The following is a 16,294-nucleotide window of genomic DNA, read 5'->3' as shown; positions in this document are numbered from 1 at the left end:
ACCTTGGTGTAGACACACCAAAGGCTACATACATTTACGACCACCACGACGGGTGGTGCATAGAGACTTAGGATTCCTATTGGCTGAGAGCAGCATCTCTTAGCCAATGAGCGACATGCATAGCATTGGAATTCTGCCAACCAGCCGTTGGCAGATTCCTATCTTAGAATATTACATTTGGAGGAAGTCAGAAGCATAAAACAAAAATAGCAGTTCTCATTTTAACCCAAAAACATTATTTGGTTCGTTTATTTAGATTAATCTATACTCGGAGGCCCGAGTATAATTAACTCTAATTTAAACCAAGCTACGCTTCCTCACATACACGCGCACACGTGTAAGCTAAAGTAGTGAGCCAAAGTAGGCCCATTACAATAGGTCAAAATCAATAGAAGGGTGATTTGATTGGATTAAATGTGTACAACCAAGCATATTGCAAGGTTTTAGGACCACCAGCCACAAAGGGTTAAATAGATTCTCAAGTTCAACGCGTCGTATTTTGCTTAAAATAAATAGTTGTAAGTCGCATGAACCGCTCTCCACGTTTGCTATCGCGCCATCTTCAGCTTTCGTTTTTCGCTTTAAGATGGAAGGAAGCGTCAGTGACGAGAGGAGAGATTTGGATGGGGGGGTGGCAGCTGCAGTCATCGAATTCTGAGGGCGAGGACGCTTCGGGATCCCGACCGCGTCGGCCGTGGACACGGATATGGCGCTCGACTGCTCCTGAAGGTTTAGCGGACTACAGAACAACTCTACCAACTCACAGTATCGACAAAAGTAATAAAGTTGGTTGTACTATTGATCACTTATCCGACAAAAACTACGACCTGCACCGCCGTCGTCACGACATGAGATCGCGGATTGTCTTGTGCGAGTCGCAACGCTGCAAGGCGCAGCTGGAAACAAGCGACGATGGCGACGTCCCGCCTCTGACGAAGTGTCCGTGTCGATACAAGTTTAAGTTATGTCTATCTACAAGCTTGTGCGAGGTGTTTCAGCAAGGCCACCACATCATGGACATAAACGACCCACCGACGCCCGTTAAGCGCAAGTTGACAGAAGAAATGAAGGTCTACATTACGGAGTGCTTATCTACCGGTGAGAAAACGACTGCTACGCGCCTATACACAGTGCTGGGCACGCTCATCGACAATCACGAAATTGCGGGACCGGCGCAATGGCCCAGTCAAGTCACAGACTTTGTCAAAACTGGAGACGCAAGAATCCCAAGGGTTCTATGGCTCCGATGATTGAGTTGTGCGATGGTCGGCTCTATGACCAGCTCGACATAGCGACACTGCCGGCAAGAGACATGGTCATCCTTTGTGACTCTCAGGTTGACTCGAGGCCTGGCGCGTCTGGATGAGTGTCCCATCTTGGAGATGATTCGAAGACCTACCCATTGCGTGTCGGCATGACGTGCCTACAGATGATACAGAACTACGTTGCTATGCAAGAGCGCGATGCCTGCGCCACCATTTTGCACGTAGACAGCACGCACAGCATGGTTATCAATGGATACGTCGTTTTTGCGTTCGGCTACTCAGACCAGAGCGGACATTTTTTCCCGATGGTGTACTTTTGCGCATCCCACAAGCGCACAATCGATATTGGATGGTGCATTAAGTACATTAAGCGTGTTGTGAACGACGAGCCCAAGTCGGCTGGATACGGGTCGGTCTAAGCCCCTCTGGAGGAAAATACCAGGCTCGCGTCCATAATGATCGGCGAGTTCCGCTACCAGCGCAGCTTCTCGCCTCGCGAGTCCTGTGGGCTGTTGCTAACAAATTACAGCCGTGAATGACGCATCAATTTCATTTAACGCATTTGCTCACCCTAATGCAAGGCCCTCCATACAGCTCGGTTGTGGTTAGTACCCAGTAGTTTGTCCCGCGATAATTAAGTAACTGTCGTGTTGGCTTGGGTAATGTAGCACAGACGAACACTGGGCGCAGGTGCTGTTAGAATGAATCGGTCGTCAGCTTTAGCGATCCCTGGACGCGAGATAAGTGACAAACGTGTCTAGCCAATCCCTCTGGACATAGCTACATTGGGGCCGTCCAAGGAGCATCGATCTACGTAGAAGGCATACTGTATAATGGTTGTCTGTTCACGTGTGGGCGAGCTAGCGCGTTTCTTTCGTTTTTTTTATCTCGCACACTGACTTCCAAATACGATACTTCAGTAGGTCGGTTCATCCAGACGTGGAGGGGACTTCGCGGAGAAGCGCTGCTGCTTGACTCCATGTCTCCTTTCTCCTCCTTGCTGTGGTCGTTACGCTGCGCAAAGCACATACGGGTACATGTAGTGCTACCCGTTCTGTGAGTGCACAACTCACGGTTCTGGGTGGCGGCACCCTTTTCCACAGGTGGACAGTCCAAATGGGTACAACTTGTGCCACCTACAGGTTTTCGTGTGGGGTGAAAGTTATTGATAGTGCGGTATCCCATCCTGCCGCCGACAAGGGCAAGGTGACGGACAGCGCGAAAGCGGTGTCGAATGACGGGAGCGTGGCAGCAGTGAGAAGATCTGTCGCTGCTCAATGGAATGATGAGCTCGCGGCTCGTGAGAGTGGACGGGCGGAGCGATACGTTAGCACGGTGAGGCCGGCCATGGCCACACTGCTCTAAGTGCACCAGATGGGCGATGACGGTGGTGACGACCAAGTCAGCGGCGCCGTGACGGACCACTCGACGGTGGAGATGACGATGGTGAGGAAGAGGGCGACGACGGAGATGGCCACGGCTGACGAGAGCGCCGTGACGGCACCGAGCCCAGCCCCTGCGAACACCAATGAGGTGCCAACCTCTGAGGAAGGCAGCGAGACCACGGACGGAGTGCGACTGGCTGAGGAAAGCGGTACGGCAGCCACGGTGAAAACGGAAATGACGAGTATGGAGACCTCGCCGCTCGAGCTCGGCATGGAGCTCACGGACGAGGTGATGGTGAAGTTGGACGACGTGGCGAAGGTGCGCATGGCCGTGAAATGGTCCAAGCGTGCAGCAAAACCGCTGCGGGTGCAGCGAAACAGCTGCAGGTGCAGCGGGCGCGTGAGAAGACCAAGGACAAGCGTGACGATGACGAAGTCGCGCGGGTAGTGGCGGAACTCGAGGCCGGGCGAGTACTACGGCGACAGCGGCAAGCCGCCGAAGTACGTGACGCGCTGGAAGCGCGACGACAGCAGCGTGCTGCCGGTGACGAAGTGCGAGTTGACGAACGGGCCCGCGTGAACCAGGTGCGGTACGACAGCGCCACTATGGACGAGGAGGCAGATGGCGGCAGCGATGCGGACGTGACAGCCGGTGACGGACTGACCACGGCCGAGATGTTCGGAGACGGCGAGCAGCAGCTGGTGAAGATCGACAGCGGGGCGCGCTACTCAGTCGTAGGCACGGACTGGATGGCCCGTGGCGAACGGAAGCGAGTTGACGCTCCCGTGGCGTATGTTGAAGGGATTGGCGGCTTCTTGTTGGACGTGCTCGGCGTGTGGACGTTCGAGATGGTGAACGTGTACGGCCAGAAGGTGACTATCGAGGCAATGCATCATCGAGGGATGTACGAGTGAGTTCCTCGTAGGTGTTGATTTCCTAGGTGGGCGTCGGGCGGCTATGGACTTTGATCGTGGTGAGGTACGGTACGCTGACCGTGGCCGTGACGTGATTATTCCGTTCCGAACGACGGAAGCGGAGGATGACTCAGCAGTGGTGGCCGTGGGGTTGGTCAGCGTCACGAACCTGCAGAGACGCGCCGTACAGACGGTGGACGTGCGCCTGATGGTGAAGAAGGCGTGTTTCAACCTACTATGAACAATGGAGCGGTGCGGTTAGCGGTGGCGGTGACCAAGGTGGAAAAGGGCAAGGCTCTGATCCCCGCGATCAACACATACGGCTGTCGCATCAAGCTACCTAGCAGGAAGGAGTTGGGGGAGTTGGGTGTGCGGATACCTATTAATCAAGACATTGAGCTCTTGACGATGCATGGTGAGCTACAACCTGAGCGGGTGCAGGCGTGGTTGGACGAGTTGGGACGCCGTTGGACGACGAGCATGATGTGGACATCGGTGCTGAGGAACCAGATACCCGTGCCCTTATCCTACGACTACTACGAGCCTATTGCGACCTAGCCAACGCACAGGACGAGTGTCCACCTGCTACTACACTCAATATTGAGCATCACATTGACACTGGGGATGCCGCTCCCATTATGATGAGACGAAGACGACAGGCGCAGACGGAGGACGCCATTGTGGACAATAACGTGGACGCTATGCTATCAGCTGGGGTGATTGAGCACGGTGAAGGAGCCTGGGGCTTCCCCGTTGTGCTCGTTCGCAAGAAAGACGGGTCTGTACGGTTTTGTGTAGACTATCGCGCTCTCAATAGCGTCACAAGCAAAGACGTCTACCCGCTGCCCCGAATTGACGAAACTTTGGAATCGCTAGGATGTGCCGGCTGTTCACTACGCTAGACCTACGTTCTGGGTATTGGCAAATCCGTGTTGCAGAAGAAAATCGCGACAAGACAGCTTTTACGACGAAACGTGGGCTCTACCGTTTCATGTGGATGCCCTTTGGCCTTACCAACGCTCCTGCTACTTTTCAACGACTGATGAACGGATTACTACGTGGCTTGACGTAGATGACCTGCTTGGTCTACCTGGACGATATCATCATCTTTACGTAGGGGGCATTGAACGGCATGTCATCGAATTGGCGGGTGTATTGGAAAGATTACGGGCGGCTGGACTGAGTCTTAAACTAAAATAGTGCACCTTTGCTAAGACGTCCATGGAATATCTTGGAATCATCTAAGCGACAAGGGCGTGCAGCCCGCTGAGCGACTAGTGCGATCTGTGCGTGAGTTTCCCCGACCAGCCGATGCTACCGAAGTAAAGAGATTTGTTCACCTCGCTGGCTACTATAGGAAGTTCATCGCTGCCGTTGGCTCGATCGTTGAGCCGATGACGAGACTACTGAAGAAAGACGTGCAATGGGAGTGGAGCGACGCGCAGGAGTTTGCATTTGAGTGTGTGAAGACGCTCTTGACGACGCGGCCCCTGATACTCTACCCTAACTTTGAACTACCATTCCGCTTGGTGACAGACGCCAGCAAGATCGGCTTGGGTGCCTGCCTCATGCAGGATCACGGACGCGGCTGGCAGCCGATCGCGTATGTCAGCAAGGTCAACGACTCGGCGGAGGCTAACTACTCTATCACGGAGCTCGAGTGCCTCGCGGTAGTTTGGACCGTGAAGCAGTTTCGACCGTACTTGTACGGCCGAGCTTTCACGATCATTACGGACCATGCGGCCCTGAAGTGGCTGATGACGCGACCAAATCTGGCCGGCAGGCTGCACCGATGATCGTTAGTGTTGCAGGAGTACGAGTTTCAGGTCAAGTAGCGGCCTGGAGTGACAAATGTTGTAGCAGACGCCTTGTCGAGGACGCCTGCAGCTGTCCGAGCGGCATTGGGACGGCAGCGACGACAACAGCCGGCGCCGGCAGTGACGGCAGTGAGGAGTGATGCAGCGGACGCTGCACCAGCGACGAAGACTACGGCGGCCGAGACGACGCAGATGCAGACGGTGGCGCCAGACGCGCCCATGGCACGAGGAGATGCAGTATGTGTCTCTTCAGCGGCTGCCGAAGCGACACATGCAGAGGATGCGACCAATGAGCGCGAGGTGGAGCTACCGACGACCGAGCCGGCAGTGCCAGTGCAGCAGCTGACGGACAAGACGACGGAGGTGGTGGTGACGGTGAACGGCACCACCGTGGAGCCAAGCAATGACCCCGCGTCGACGATATACGGCACGACAACGGCCCAAAGGCACGACACGGCCGCGGTGGCCACGACGAACCGCAGCTCAGCGACGGTGGACGGTATGGTGACGGTGCACGACGGCATGGCGATGGAGGTATACGAAGAGAACAGCAGCACCACGCTGGCGCCGACAGCCAGCAGGAGGCGCACGAAGAAGGCAGTTGAGCCTGCCATACGACGAAGTGCACGTATACGTGAGCGCGCAGAGCGCCACGTACACCAGGCGACGACGAATCCGGCCGAGACGACGAGACCAGCGCGATCTCGGACGCTGGACAGCCGGCAGCCTAGACGACAGCCCCTGGTGTGAGCAGCACGACACCAAGTGCGGGGCGACGAACAACTACGACGACTACGACACAGGCGACCAGCACGGACGTGCCGAACGCCAGTGTAGCGGTGGAGCCGAGGACTACGACTACGGAGACTACTGGCGCCCCAACGACGGCGAGTGCAGCACCAGCAGTGGCTACACCAGCCCCACGAGCAAGGGCAGCCCCTGCACCACAACCTACGGCGGCACGAGGCGTCGACGCGAAGTAATAGCGCCTCCGACGCGCGTGAAGAAGGCGGCGGCGACGCAGAAGGCGCCGACGGTGACGACGCTGCCGACGACGGAGAAGCGCTCGACGAAGGGCGTGATCCCGGCGAACACGACGAAGGAGTCGACGGTGGCTTTGGACGCGGCGAACAACGCCGTGGTGATGACGAACGGCGTGGACGACTTGGGCAATGATGACGAAGATGACCCAATGGACGACACGCTCCAGCTGAGCGACGACGAGCTGATGGTGGCGCCTAGGCGCAGCAAGTTCGTGAAGAGACTGCTGACGGACGGCAGGTACGGCAGCATGACGGTCGAGACCAAGTTCGGTCTGGTGACCATCGAGACGGCTAACGGATGGCGAGTGGTGTTGCCACCGACGCTGTGGTCTACGGTGTTTAAGGAAATGCGCGGAACGATGTGGAGTGGACACCTCCGTGGCCCTCACACGTATGGACGAGTAGCTCAGTTGCATTTGTGGCCTGGGCTTTACCGAGAAGTGCGCCGCTGGGTGCGCGGATGCCAGGAGTGCGGCTCACGTAAGGCGAAACCACGTGAGGTGATTCCGCCACTACGAAGTTTACGCGGTGGTGCAGTGGGCACTTGATGTCGCCGGCCCGTTCCCCGTAGCAGACGGTGGCGACCGGTATGTCATCGCCGCCGTGGAGTATGTAACACGGTATGCAGTGGCAAGCTGCGTGACGGAGCACACGGGTGAGAGGGTGGCAACGTTCATCATGCAGGAGGTGGTGTTGCGCTTCGGCGTGTTCCGTGAATTGCTGACAGACGGAGCCCCAGAGCTGGCGGGCAAGGTCATCGAAGAGCTCGTACAACTGCTCCAGGCGCACCAGATCAACCCGGTGCCCTATCGGCCCCAGATGGTCGGACTTGTCGAACGATTTCACCGCTCGTGGGAGGACTGCGTAGCGACGTTCATGCAGGACGAGAGGCAAGCAGATTGGAACTTGTGGGTCAAGTTTGACTGCACGCGGTGGACGACGGCGAAGGCAACGAATAGGGAGCATACGGCTTCCGAGTCTCTCGACGGCTGCGACGAGTAGGGTAGGCGCGAGTGGGCGTACACCCGAGTGGCTAGAGACGGTGTGACGAACGGAGCCCAAGTCGTGCACGGCAGGTAGACGTGTATTGTAGTTAGACGGTAGCAGATACCGCGACTAGTTTGCCTAAATAAAATAGGTGTGGCTGTCAGTCGGACACCCACCGGCGCAGTGTCAGGCGTTTTGACACTTTCGGCCAGACCGCATCAGCACGGTCACGACCAACCCCGAGCGTGTGGGGCTAAACGCGTTACAAAACGATGACCCCTCTTCGGCGACTCGGTAGATTTGATCTACGACGCGAAGTTGGAGCATCACGACGAAGCAGGACGACGAGATGCTGCAGGGATATCTCGACCGGGTCTTCTCCTGTAGTATCTTCAAGTCCGGGTTCAGGAATGTATCCATCTGATGTCTCTCGGTGGTAAACGCTAAGGAGGAGAGCGCGTCGACGTCGGTCGAAACGCTGAACGTCATCTACAACTACTACAGCTACGCCACCAAAGACACCTACTACACGTACAACTTGAAGCCGCAGACGATCTCGTACACAAACATCCTCACGGTGCTGCTGCCGCTCAACATTCTGTCGATCTTCCTTGGCTGTCGCAATGCACCGAACACCATGGGGTTCTCAACGGCCTGACAGCCCAATGACGGCGCGGTCAGCACCATCTTCATGAGCCAGGACTACGTCGGTGACCTCGTTGAGTTCGACGGCTCGTTGAAGATCGGCAAGTGGAACCAGATGACGCAGCTCACTTGGCCGTCACGGGCGTCACGCTGCTCTACTAGGTCCTCGATATCTACGAGATCCATCTGGAGCTGCTCTACAGTCTGTCGGGCTCGAGCTCCTCTCGTCACCCAAGCTGAACAGCGCCCATGTCGACGCTGAACCCTGAGACAGTCAACATCCACACCCAAGAAGACTTCGAGGTGCTGCGCAAGAACCCCATCAACACACGCGGAGAACTATTGCGCCACGATGCTCAGCATCACGCTAGTGAATGACACTATCGTCACTGCCACCGCCACCGTAGAGTCGGCTACGACGGACAAACGCGAGGACTTAGTGCATACTACTAGTACACGTAGTATCATGAATACTTAGTTAATATAACTATTTTCTGGTGTTCTGTTGCCCTCCTACACTATTCTGCTTGCAATCATTGCTGCCTCTCACGATGTAGCTAGCTTTCTAGCCATGCCAACGTTGCATTGGAAATTTCAGAGCTTCCTCGTGCGCAGCACGACTTTGTAGTAAGAAAAGTGATTAATAAAAATAAAAATAAGGGGTTTACAGTATTATACCAAAATCCTCCTATCCCAGCCCCTAGTATTATCAAAATATATTTCGCGTAAATTTCTGAAAACATATATTTTTCGCGAAGATTTTTGCGATCGAAATCGAACCAAATGGTTTTTGCAAAACATACTTGATACGGTATTCACAACGACGCAATTCCTTCTCTGCTTTACATCAAAACGGAACTAACCGATGATAGAGTCTTCACCATCACCACTAGAATTTGTAGCGGGACTTGACGTGCTCCAGCACACGCCTCAGCATCCAGCCATCGCCTGGGGTGATCGTCGGCGAAGAGCCGGCCTTCATGATGCAGACCGGGAAGTCCTCGTTCGGCTGGTCCGTCGTCTCGTAGAAGTCGGGGAGGCCGAAGCCATGGTCGATTTCGTGCGCCACGATCGTCAACTGCTCCTGGTCCAGGCTCGCCAACATGTTCTCCGCGTCCACGCGCTGCCCCCAGTCGCCACCGGCGCCGCCACCCTGGCCCAGCGTAGGCCACAGCGACATGCCGAACGGCTTGCCCTTGCAGCCGCTCGTGTCGGCGCTGGCAGCGAAGTCCTTGTGCTTGTAGCAGGCCTCGGGGCACTGCGGCACGCCGTCCGCGTCCTTCTCGCTCGAGTAGATGGTGCCGAGCGAGTCGTCGCTCCAGTCGAAGAGCGAGGCATCGCGCGTCGCCCAGCCCACGATCTTCACTCGTTCCAGGCCTTGAACTGCCGGTTCAGCATGGCCTCGAACTTGGACGCCACCGACTTGGACAGCTTATTGGTGCTGTCCCAGCGGACGCAGTACGGCAGCTTGCCCTTGTTGGTCACGAGCTGGTCGAAGATGTAGTTCTTGAACTCCGGCACGTACTTGCTCATGCGCTGCGTCCAGACCCATTCCACGTCCTTGGTCGAGATGTAGGCGTTCGGGTTGCCAACGACGCACTTGCCACTGCCGGACGTGACGTCGCCAAAGGTGGCGTGGGCGCCGCTGGAGTTGCCCGTCGACGGGGCTTGGGCGATGGACCCCTCCGTGGAGGCTTGCGTCGGGAGCGAACCAGTGGTTCCGACGTTACTTGAGGATCCTTGCGTAGTCGGATTAGTGCCGCCGTTTGTTTCATCTGATGAGCCTTGGGTTGTCGGGAGTGAACCAGTAGTGCCGCCGTTGCTCGACTCGGTAGGAGTGGTAACCGAAGGCGTTTGCGGGGGCTCCGTAGCTCCCTGAGTGGGGTTGTCCATCGTTTGCTGCTCCGGCGTGTCCGTCACCGTTGGTGTAGTGTCAGGGTATCCGAAGTTGACGCTGGGCGCGGTCGTAGTGGTAGGCTCTTCCTGGTTGTAGTCTGGGAAGGAGGTTGCGGTAGGTGGAGTTGCCTGGAGCGTCTGGTGTGCCGCTGTCAGGATAACCGAAGTTGACGCTGGGCGCCATGGTAGGTTCCATGGGGTACTGTTGGGCCGATGCCGACGAACTGCATGCTGCCAGCGCAATGACGGCCGGAACCAGGAACTGCCGCGAGGAAAATCGAGAGGACTGACGAGTGGCCATGATGGAGAAATTGACAATGAAAGCGAGGAGGGACCGGAATCAAAGCCGCAAGGGGGCGCTCGTTCATCCACCGGACTACACAGCAACAAGTGCGCTCTTCAAAGAGCTCATTGATCGCCGTTATATTGTGATTGCTCCAATCCCAGATCTTCCGGATGGGCCAAATGCATGTCCTCTACTGAACTTGCCCCCACAAATTGGATGATGATCCGCCACGCCTTCTGCTTCAATGAGGTAGGCTCACGCATGTACGAACAGTCCAAACACTCATCCTGCAAGACCGCGGTCAGCAGTGTGTAGCGTAAGGGCTGTCTAGATGCACACCTATTAGTGCTGTAGATGTCCCCCTTGCTCCATGTTGATACCAGGAACAAGCCCAACTCGCACATGGACACAGGATGGACACAGGTTGTGGTTACCTCAGGTAACTTACCTGTAACAGACGACCAAAATCATCTGCTGGGGGATTCGTTGCCTTGATCTCAATCTTTCCGAACGAGAATTACTATTGTGCTTTGCACCGAAATATCCGCTCCATAGTAAGTTTTCTCGATTTAATATAGTGAGATCGTTTTAACTTTATAACAAACACATAATCCTGGACGAGTTGGGGTAACGCCCTCTCGGGAAGCTAGGGCCAGCCTGATGCTAGCCCAACGCTTTCGGCAGACACTCCGCAGTGTCTGTCAGTCTGTCACCGGTCTCTCTCTCTCTCTCTGCACGACCTACTAACCCTCCCTCTCAACCCCAGCTCCCGTCGACGCTAGCCGCATGCAAGCAAGGCCGCTCGAGGAAGTCGACGCCCTATCTCCGGCTAAGTACGTTCAATGTGCAATCCCTGACCTCACAGCGTAGGCAACATGAGACCCTTCCCGCGGATCTATCGACGTACAAGATCGACATCTTGGCGCTCCAAGAAACCCGCATCGCCTATCAAAGCGAGCAGAAGGCTGGTACGTACCATTTACTCATCTAACCCCCGCCATGGCATCGACTTCGCAGTCGCTCCGTAAGTTTTTGTACAGGTTCTGGTCCCAATCAGACCGAGTCGGCGTCCTGCAGATCCGCCTTCCCAAAGCACAGCGTGCCAACGTCATCAACGTGTACTCGCCCCACAGTAACTATCCCCTCGACGAAATCGACAAGTTCTACGCAGACCTCAACACCTCATTCACGCGACTTCCATCGCGAGATACGACATTCATCCTTGGCGACTTCAACGCGAAAGTCGGCCGACGCCGTGATGAAGAGAGCTTCCTCGGGGACTGGGGACGCGGCAGACGGAATCGCGACGGCCACGTCCTCGCTTCATCCTGTGGTGCTAACCACCTGTTTCTGACTAACACAGCTTTTAGGAAACGTGCCTGCAACATAACAACCTGGACGCTTCGGCTCGAAAACCACAGCATCTTCAACCAGATCGACTACATTATCTGCAGCCAACAAAACAAACGACTGTGCGTCAACGCGCAGTCGTGGGGCGGGACGCTCACCCCTTCGGACCACAAGCTGGTCACGCTCGACTTCAATCTACGTGCGCTTCGAACTCTACGACGGCAACACAGACAATGGCTCAACGACCGAGAGACCCGCCTCGCCACGCACCTGCTAGTACACGATGGCCAAGCCCATCGCAACTATCAAGAACAACTTGCTACAATGGTTGGCGATTTACCGCCACAACAAGGGACGACGAAGCAGCGCTGGACGGCCACGCTGAACACGACGATCCAAGCCGCAGCGGACTCTATCGGCTACTTGCCGCACGTCAATCACGCCAAAGTAGTTGACGCCGAGCTAGCGCGGCTCTCACATGAACAGCACCGCCTACGCCAACTCATCTACAACGACCATTCAAAGGACGCCACGTACCTCCGCAAACAGCGCAGCAGACTACTGCACCAGATACGCGAACGCAGCAAGATGCTCAGCAGTGCACTTATCGACGAGAAGCTAACAGACCTTGAGCAGTCGAGCGAATCCGCACGAATGTTCGAGGTCACCCGAGCCCTATTTCGTCGGCGCTCACCGCTAACATCTCTTTGCGACTCCACAGGCCAATTCATCCTCAGTCGCAACGAAACAGGATCCAGGATCAAACGACATTTCCAGGACCAATTCAACGACCCTACCCAACTCCTGTCACCGACGATGGCATCCAGAGACCATTAAATCATCCGATCACTGCCGAAGAGATCCGGCGAGCGTTCAATCGCCTACGCAACAGACGCGCAACAGGTCCCGACAGCATACCCGCCGAGCTGCTCAAGTACGGCTCAACCGTTCTAGCTCAACCCCTCGCCGACATCATCAACCAAGGCTTCGTCACCGGAGATAACATCCACCTGGGCGACGGAATCCTGCTTGGACTTCCGAATCCAAACAAGCCGGCTGGTCAGTGCGCCAGCCTCCGACCCATTGTACTTCTTAACAGCATCCGCAAAGCAATCTCGCTGGTGGTGCTGAACCGAATCTCACCGAAGGTCGAACGCTTCCTGTCCCCGCACCAAAGCGGGTTTCGGCCCAGTCGCAGCAGTATGGGCTCACAGGTGGATAGCAGCACGCACTCAACGATACAAGTAAAGGTTCCACATCCTTGGAATCGACCTCTCACGTGCTTTTGACACTGTCAACCGCGATAAACTACTCTCCGTACTCGAAGAAATCGTCGACGAAGATGAACTACGGCTGATCCGACTACTACTTCGCGACACCAGACTCGCACTCCGACTCGACAACCACCTGCTGACACCATTCGAGAGCAACACAGGTACTCCCCGAGGTGACTCACTTTCCCCTGTTCTCTTTGTTGTGTACCTAGAAGCAGTTCTCCGAGACTTAGCTGACCGCCTCGACGTTCTCCACGATCTTCTCGCCGACATGATCGTATACGCCGACGACGCAGACTTCATCTGCAGCAGCGAAGAAATCGCCCATTTGATCGAATCCCAAGCGCCGTCCATTCTGGCAGAGTGGTCTCTTCAAATGAACACGTCCAAGACAGAACACACCGACGTACACCGTAGTTCGACTGGATGCATCAACAGAATTGAGCGCGCAAAAGAAGAAACGTGGCGAAACTCACGCAAACTGAGTTCTCTCCTAGGCGACTGTGAAGACATCTCCAGGCGTAAAACCCTCGCAACTGCAGCACTCCACCGCATGTGGAAGCTGTGGCTTCGGCCATCGAAGACATCTGAGGCAACGCGCGTCCGACTCTACAACTGCTACGTGCTCCCGGTCCTACTATACAACTTTGGCACCTGGGCTCTGACTCGCTCGGCCTCGAGAGCTTTCATCGGCAACAACTACGCACAGTGATCGGCCTGAAATACCCGCACAAGATCTCCAACGACAAGCTTTATGACCGGACCGGGACCGACCCACTCCGCTACCATCTTCTTCCCAGCCGATGGAACCTCCTCGGCCAAATCCTGCGCAGACCGGCGGGCATTCCTGCGTACCGCTTCATGTATGCCTATTTTCGATCCAGTAACAACGGCAGGTGGCAAAGCAGACGACGACTAACGCTAGTTCTCGACGCAGACCTCCAGACCCTATCGTCCGGGTGACCTCTACCTTCTCCGCCTCTGTGCGAAAGACCGGAAGGGGTGGAAAGCACTCGTTGACGCGCTACTTGCATACGTGCCACACGACGGGCTGTGGGCGAGGGCAGAGAGTACGACAGAGAGAGAGATAACCCGGCGCATGCGAATGTTGAACTAAGGTAAGGTGCAGCTGCGTGCCTACAACCAGTTCCTTGTCTTAGCCAATTAGCATCTTCTCCTTGTTAAACTCTCGTAGTCTATTGGTAGATTTTTCCAGCGTCACATGCAATTTCCGGTGATGAGCCTCCTAGGACAAAAATGCTATCAAAAAGAGGCAGGAAACTGGCAGCTCACTCCAAATCAACAAGCTTTTCAAAACAATAACAAGACGTTCTGCAAAATTTACACGGACCAGCGTGAAGTACATAAAATCAGCCCAATCGCGCAGATTTAGCGGGTGCAATCAGATTTCAGAATGGACAATTCAATGAAAAGTTATGCCACAGCAAGTCCGCAAGTTCGAAGGACGGCACGAAACTGGCAGAAGACCTTACTTCGGTAGCGAGACTGACCGCGAAACGCGTTCACAATACAATACAACAAGCACATAATCCGTGCATCAGCCCTGATTTGTTGGCTCAGCTTTGGTCCGCTACGCCACATCGAGATCGATCTAGCGCCTATTGCCTGGGATTTTCCACATCAGATATAGTATCTGCTCCTCGTTAGAACGTGTGTGCACACGTTCAGTCTCGCGAGAAATTCGAAGAGGATCGATTTATGGGTGCTGGCCTGCTTTACACAGTTACTTTTATTTGGTGAGCCAATTTGATTTGACGGTTAAATCGGGGCGGCAAAATGTGTGCAAGGCACAATACATGACCGTACTTATTGTAGGATAAGGAAGCTTTCTCCCAACTTGGCATTCCTTGCGCTTCTCTGTCATTGCATCTATCCAATCAGGACAAGTTCTTCAATGAATTTAGCCAATCACGATCGACTCGTGTGTATCCCAACATTTTCCCAATTATTTTGGGAATTTACAGTCTTGCTAGAATAATGTCCAATACAAAGTTTAGTGTAATTGTTGCATTACTCATATTTGACCGCAAATTCCCAATACAAATCATGATTGTATCGTTGGTGGCTGTGACTCGTCTGCTTTCTCTCCTCTCCCATTTGAAAAGATGCAGCGGGCGCCGAGAGGGCTTGACATCCCGCAAGGGACAGCAGGGCAGGAGGCAGCGGCGATGAAGTGCTTCAGCGAATTCTTAGCTCTTGCTAACATGAATGAGGAGTCAATTGCTAGTATTGCGAAGTCGCTGTCTATTCCTGATGCTCTACCAAGTCAAAACTTTTACTCTTTGCTAACCGCCTTCTCCATTTTCTTGCAAACTAAGCCAAGTGCTCGAGGAGGCCGTCTTGCTAAGGCTACTGATGTGGGCTATATGTCCCAAGTTGTGAACCTGCTCCGAGAGCGGTACCCTCTGTACTTGTCAGACAGCAAGCGAATTGCGAAAATACGCGACAAAATGGGTTCAACTATTGAGGAGCGAAATTTGCTAGCTGGCGTGCAGACTGGTGAAGCTCCAGGCTGCACGCTCAGCGACTTGCGTGTTCTGGTGCAGGAAACTGCGATTAAGGGGGTTGGCTCAGGTTATAAGAGTTTGCATGACGCTACTGTACTAACGTTAATGTGGCACACGTTTGGTCGAGCGATCGATACTTGTTTTGCTAGGAAGAGCCAGCTATCTATGGCGATATCGGGGGAGCTCTTTCTGCATCTAGCTCGAATCAAGACTTCGGTGGTTCAAGGCATCTCAATTTACAAGGCCGCGACTCACTGGGAGCAGTGTATGCTGCACAGCCTCGGAATGCTGTTCGTCAGAGCGTCGGAGCCTTCCAGCTATGTGTTCCCGCTAGTGCCGCACGCGGCGGCATCGGATTTGCCAGGGGAGAAGACCTACAGCCACGACGAAGCTATACTTTACTGGGAGAACCTTGAAGAGAAAGCTGAACCAAGGAACGAGAGAGAGCCACCAACAAAGCGCGTGAGACCAACGTGTCCAAGTATATTAACGGCGTCATCACCATGGTCTACGAGCGCCAAGCCCAGGCCTCTTCCCCGCTGCCCCCGACGCTCACCGCAGGGCTGAGCAGCCACTCCTTGCGCCGCGGCTCCGCAGCGTATGCAAACGCCTCACCGCAGCTTGCGATCCAGTGGATCTCGACCCGGGGAGCTTGGCTGCTGGACTCGCTCACGAAGGCGTTCGCGTACGTGGGTACCACGACACGCGAGGACCAGAGCCCTCGCTGGATACCGAGACCCGCACCTGCCATGCGTCACGCCCACGATTGCCACCTTGAGCGAGCTTCTTCCTGCGCTCGAGTACGCCCAGCTGCTAACCCTGCGCGGCCAGCTCTTCAAGAACGTCAGCAGCTTCACGGACACCACGCTCAACGTTGATGCCTTAGTCCTGGATGCGGCGCTC

At 55.1% G+C, this 16,294-nt stretch overlaps 4 protein-coding genes across 4 annotated transcripts; 3 read left to right on the top strand and 1 right to left on the bottom strand.

The window, feature by feature from the left end:
* Positions 1–1,177: 1,177 nt before the first annotated feature.
* On the top strand, positions 1,178–1,366 carry PHYSODRAFT_500889 (hypothetical protein; the record flags this gene model as incomplete). The annotated part of the gene is made up of 1 exon (XM_009528190.1): positions 1,178–1,366. The coding sequence occupies one exon, from the start codon at positions 1,178–1,180 to the stop codon at positions 1,364–1,366; it is 189 nt and encodes a 62-aa protein (XP_009526485.1).
* Positions 1,367–2,381: 1,015 nt separating this feature from the next.
* Positions 2,382–6,365, top strand: PHYSODRAFT_300508 (hypothetical protein; the record flags this gene model as incomplete). The annotated part of the gene is made up of 7 exons (XM_009528189.1): positions 2,382–2,600; positions 2,640–2,873; positions 3,137–3,302; positions 3,577–3,629; positions 3,725–3,932; positions 5,504–6,126; positions 6,186–6,365. The coding sequence occupies 7 exons, from the start codon at positions 2,382–2,384 to the stop codon at positions 6,363–6,365; spliced, it is 1,683 nt and encodes a 560-aa protein (XP_009526484.1).
* Positions 6,366–8,946: 2,581 nt separating this feature from the next.
* On the bottom strand, positions 8,947–10,254 carry PHYSODRAFT_331399 (hypothetical protein; the record flags this gene model as incomplete). The annotated part of the gene is made up of 3 exons (XM_009528188.1): positions 8,947–9,373; positions 9,424–10,051; positions 10,116–10,254. 3 exons carry the CDS (start codon positions 10,252–10,254, stop codon positions 8,947–8,949), a joined length of 1,194 nt encoding a protein of 397 aa, XP_009526483.1.
* A 4,834-nt stretch (positions 10,255–15,088) lies between these two features.
* PHYSODRAFT_500802 (hypothetical protein) lies at positions 15,089–16,269 on the top strand (the record flags this gene model as incomplete). Its single annotated transcript, XM_009528187.1, has 3 exons — positions 15,089–15,373; positions 15,467–15,853; positions 15,919–16,269. The coding sequence occupies 3 exons, from the start codon at positions 15,089–15,091 to the stop codon at positions 16,267–16,269; spliced, it is 1,023 nt and encodes a 340-aa protein (XP_009526482.1).
* Positions 16,270–16,294: the final 25 nt, after the last annotated feature.

The sequence above is a fragment of the Phytophthora sojae genome, assembly GCF_000149755.1.
Source record: "Phytophthora sojae unplaced genomic scaffold PHYSOscaffold_4, whole genome shotgun sequence".
Taxonomy (NCBI): domain Eukaryota; phylum Oomycota; class Peronosporomycetes; order Peronosporales; family Peronosporaceae; genus Phytophthora; species Phytophthora sojae.
Note: the sequence above shows the minus strand (reverse complement) of the source record. Positions and strands in the feature narration are given on the sequence as shown.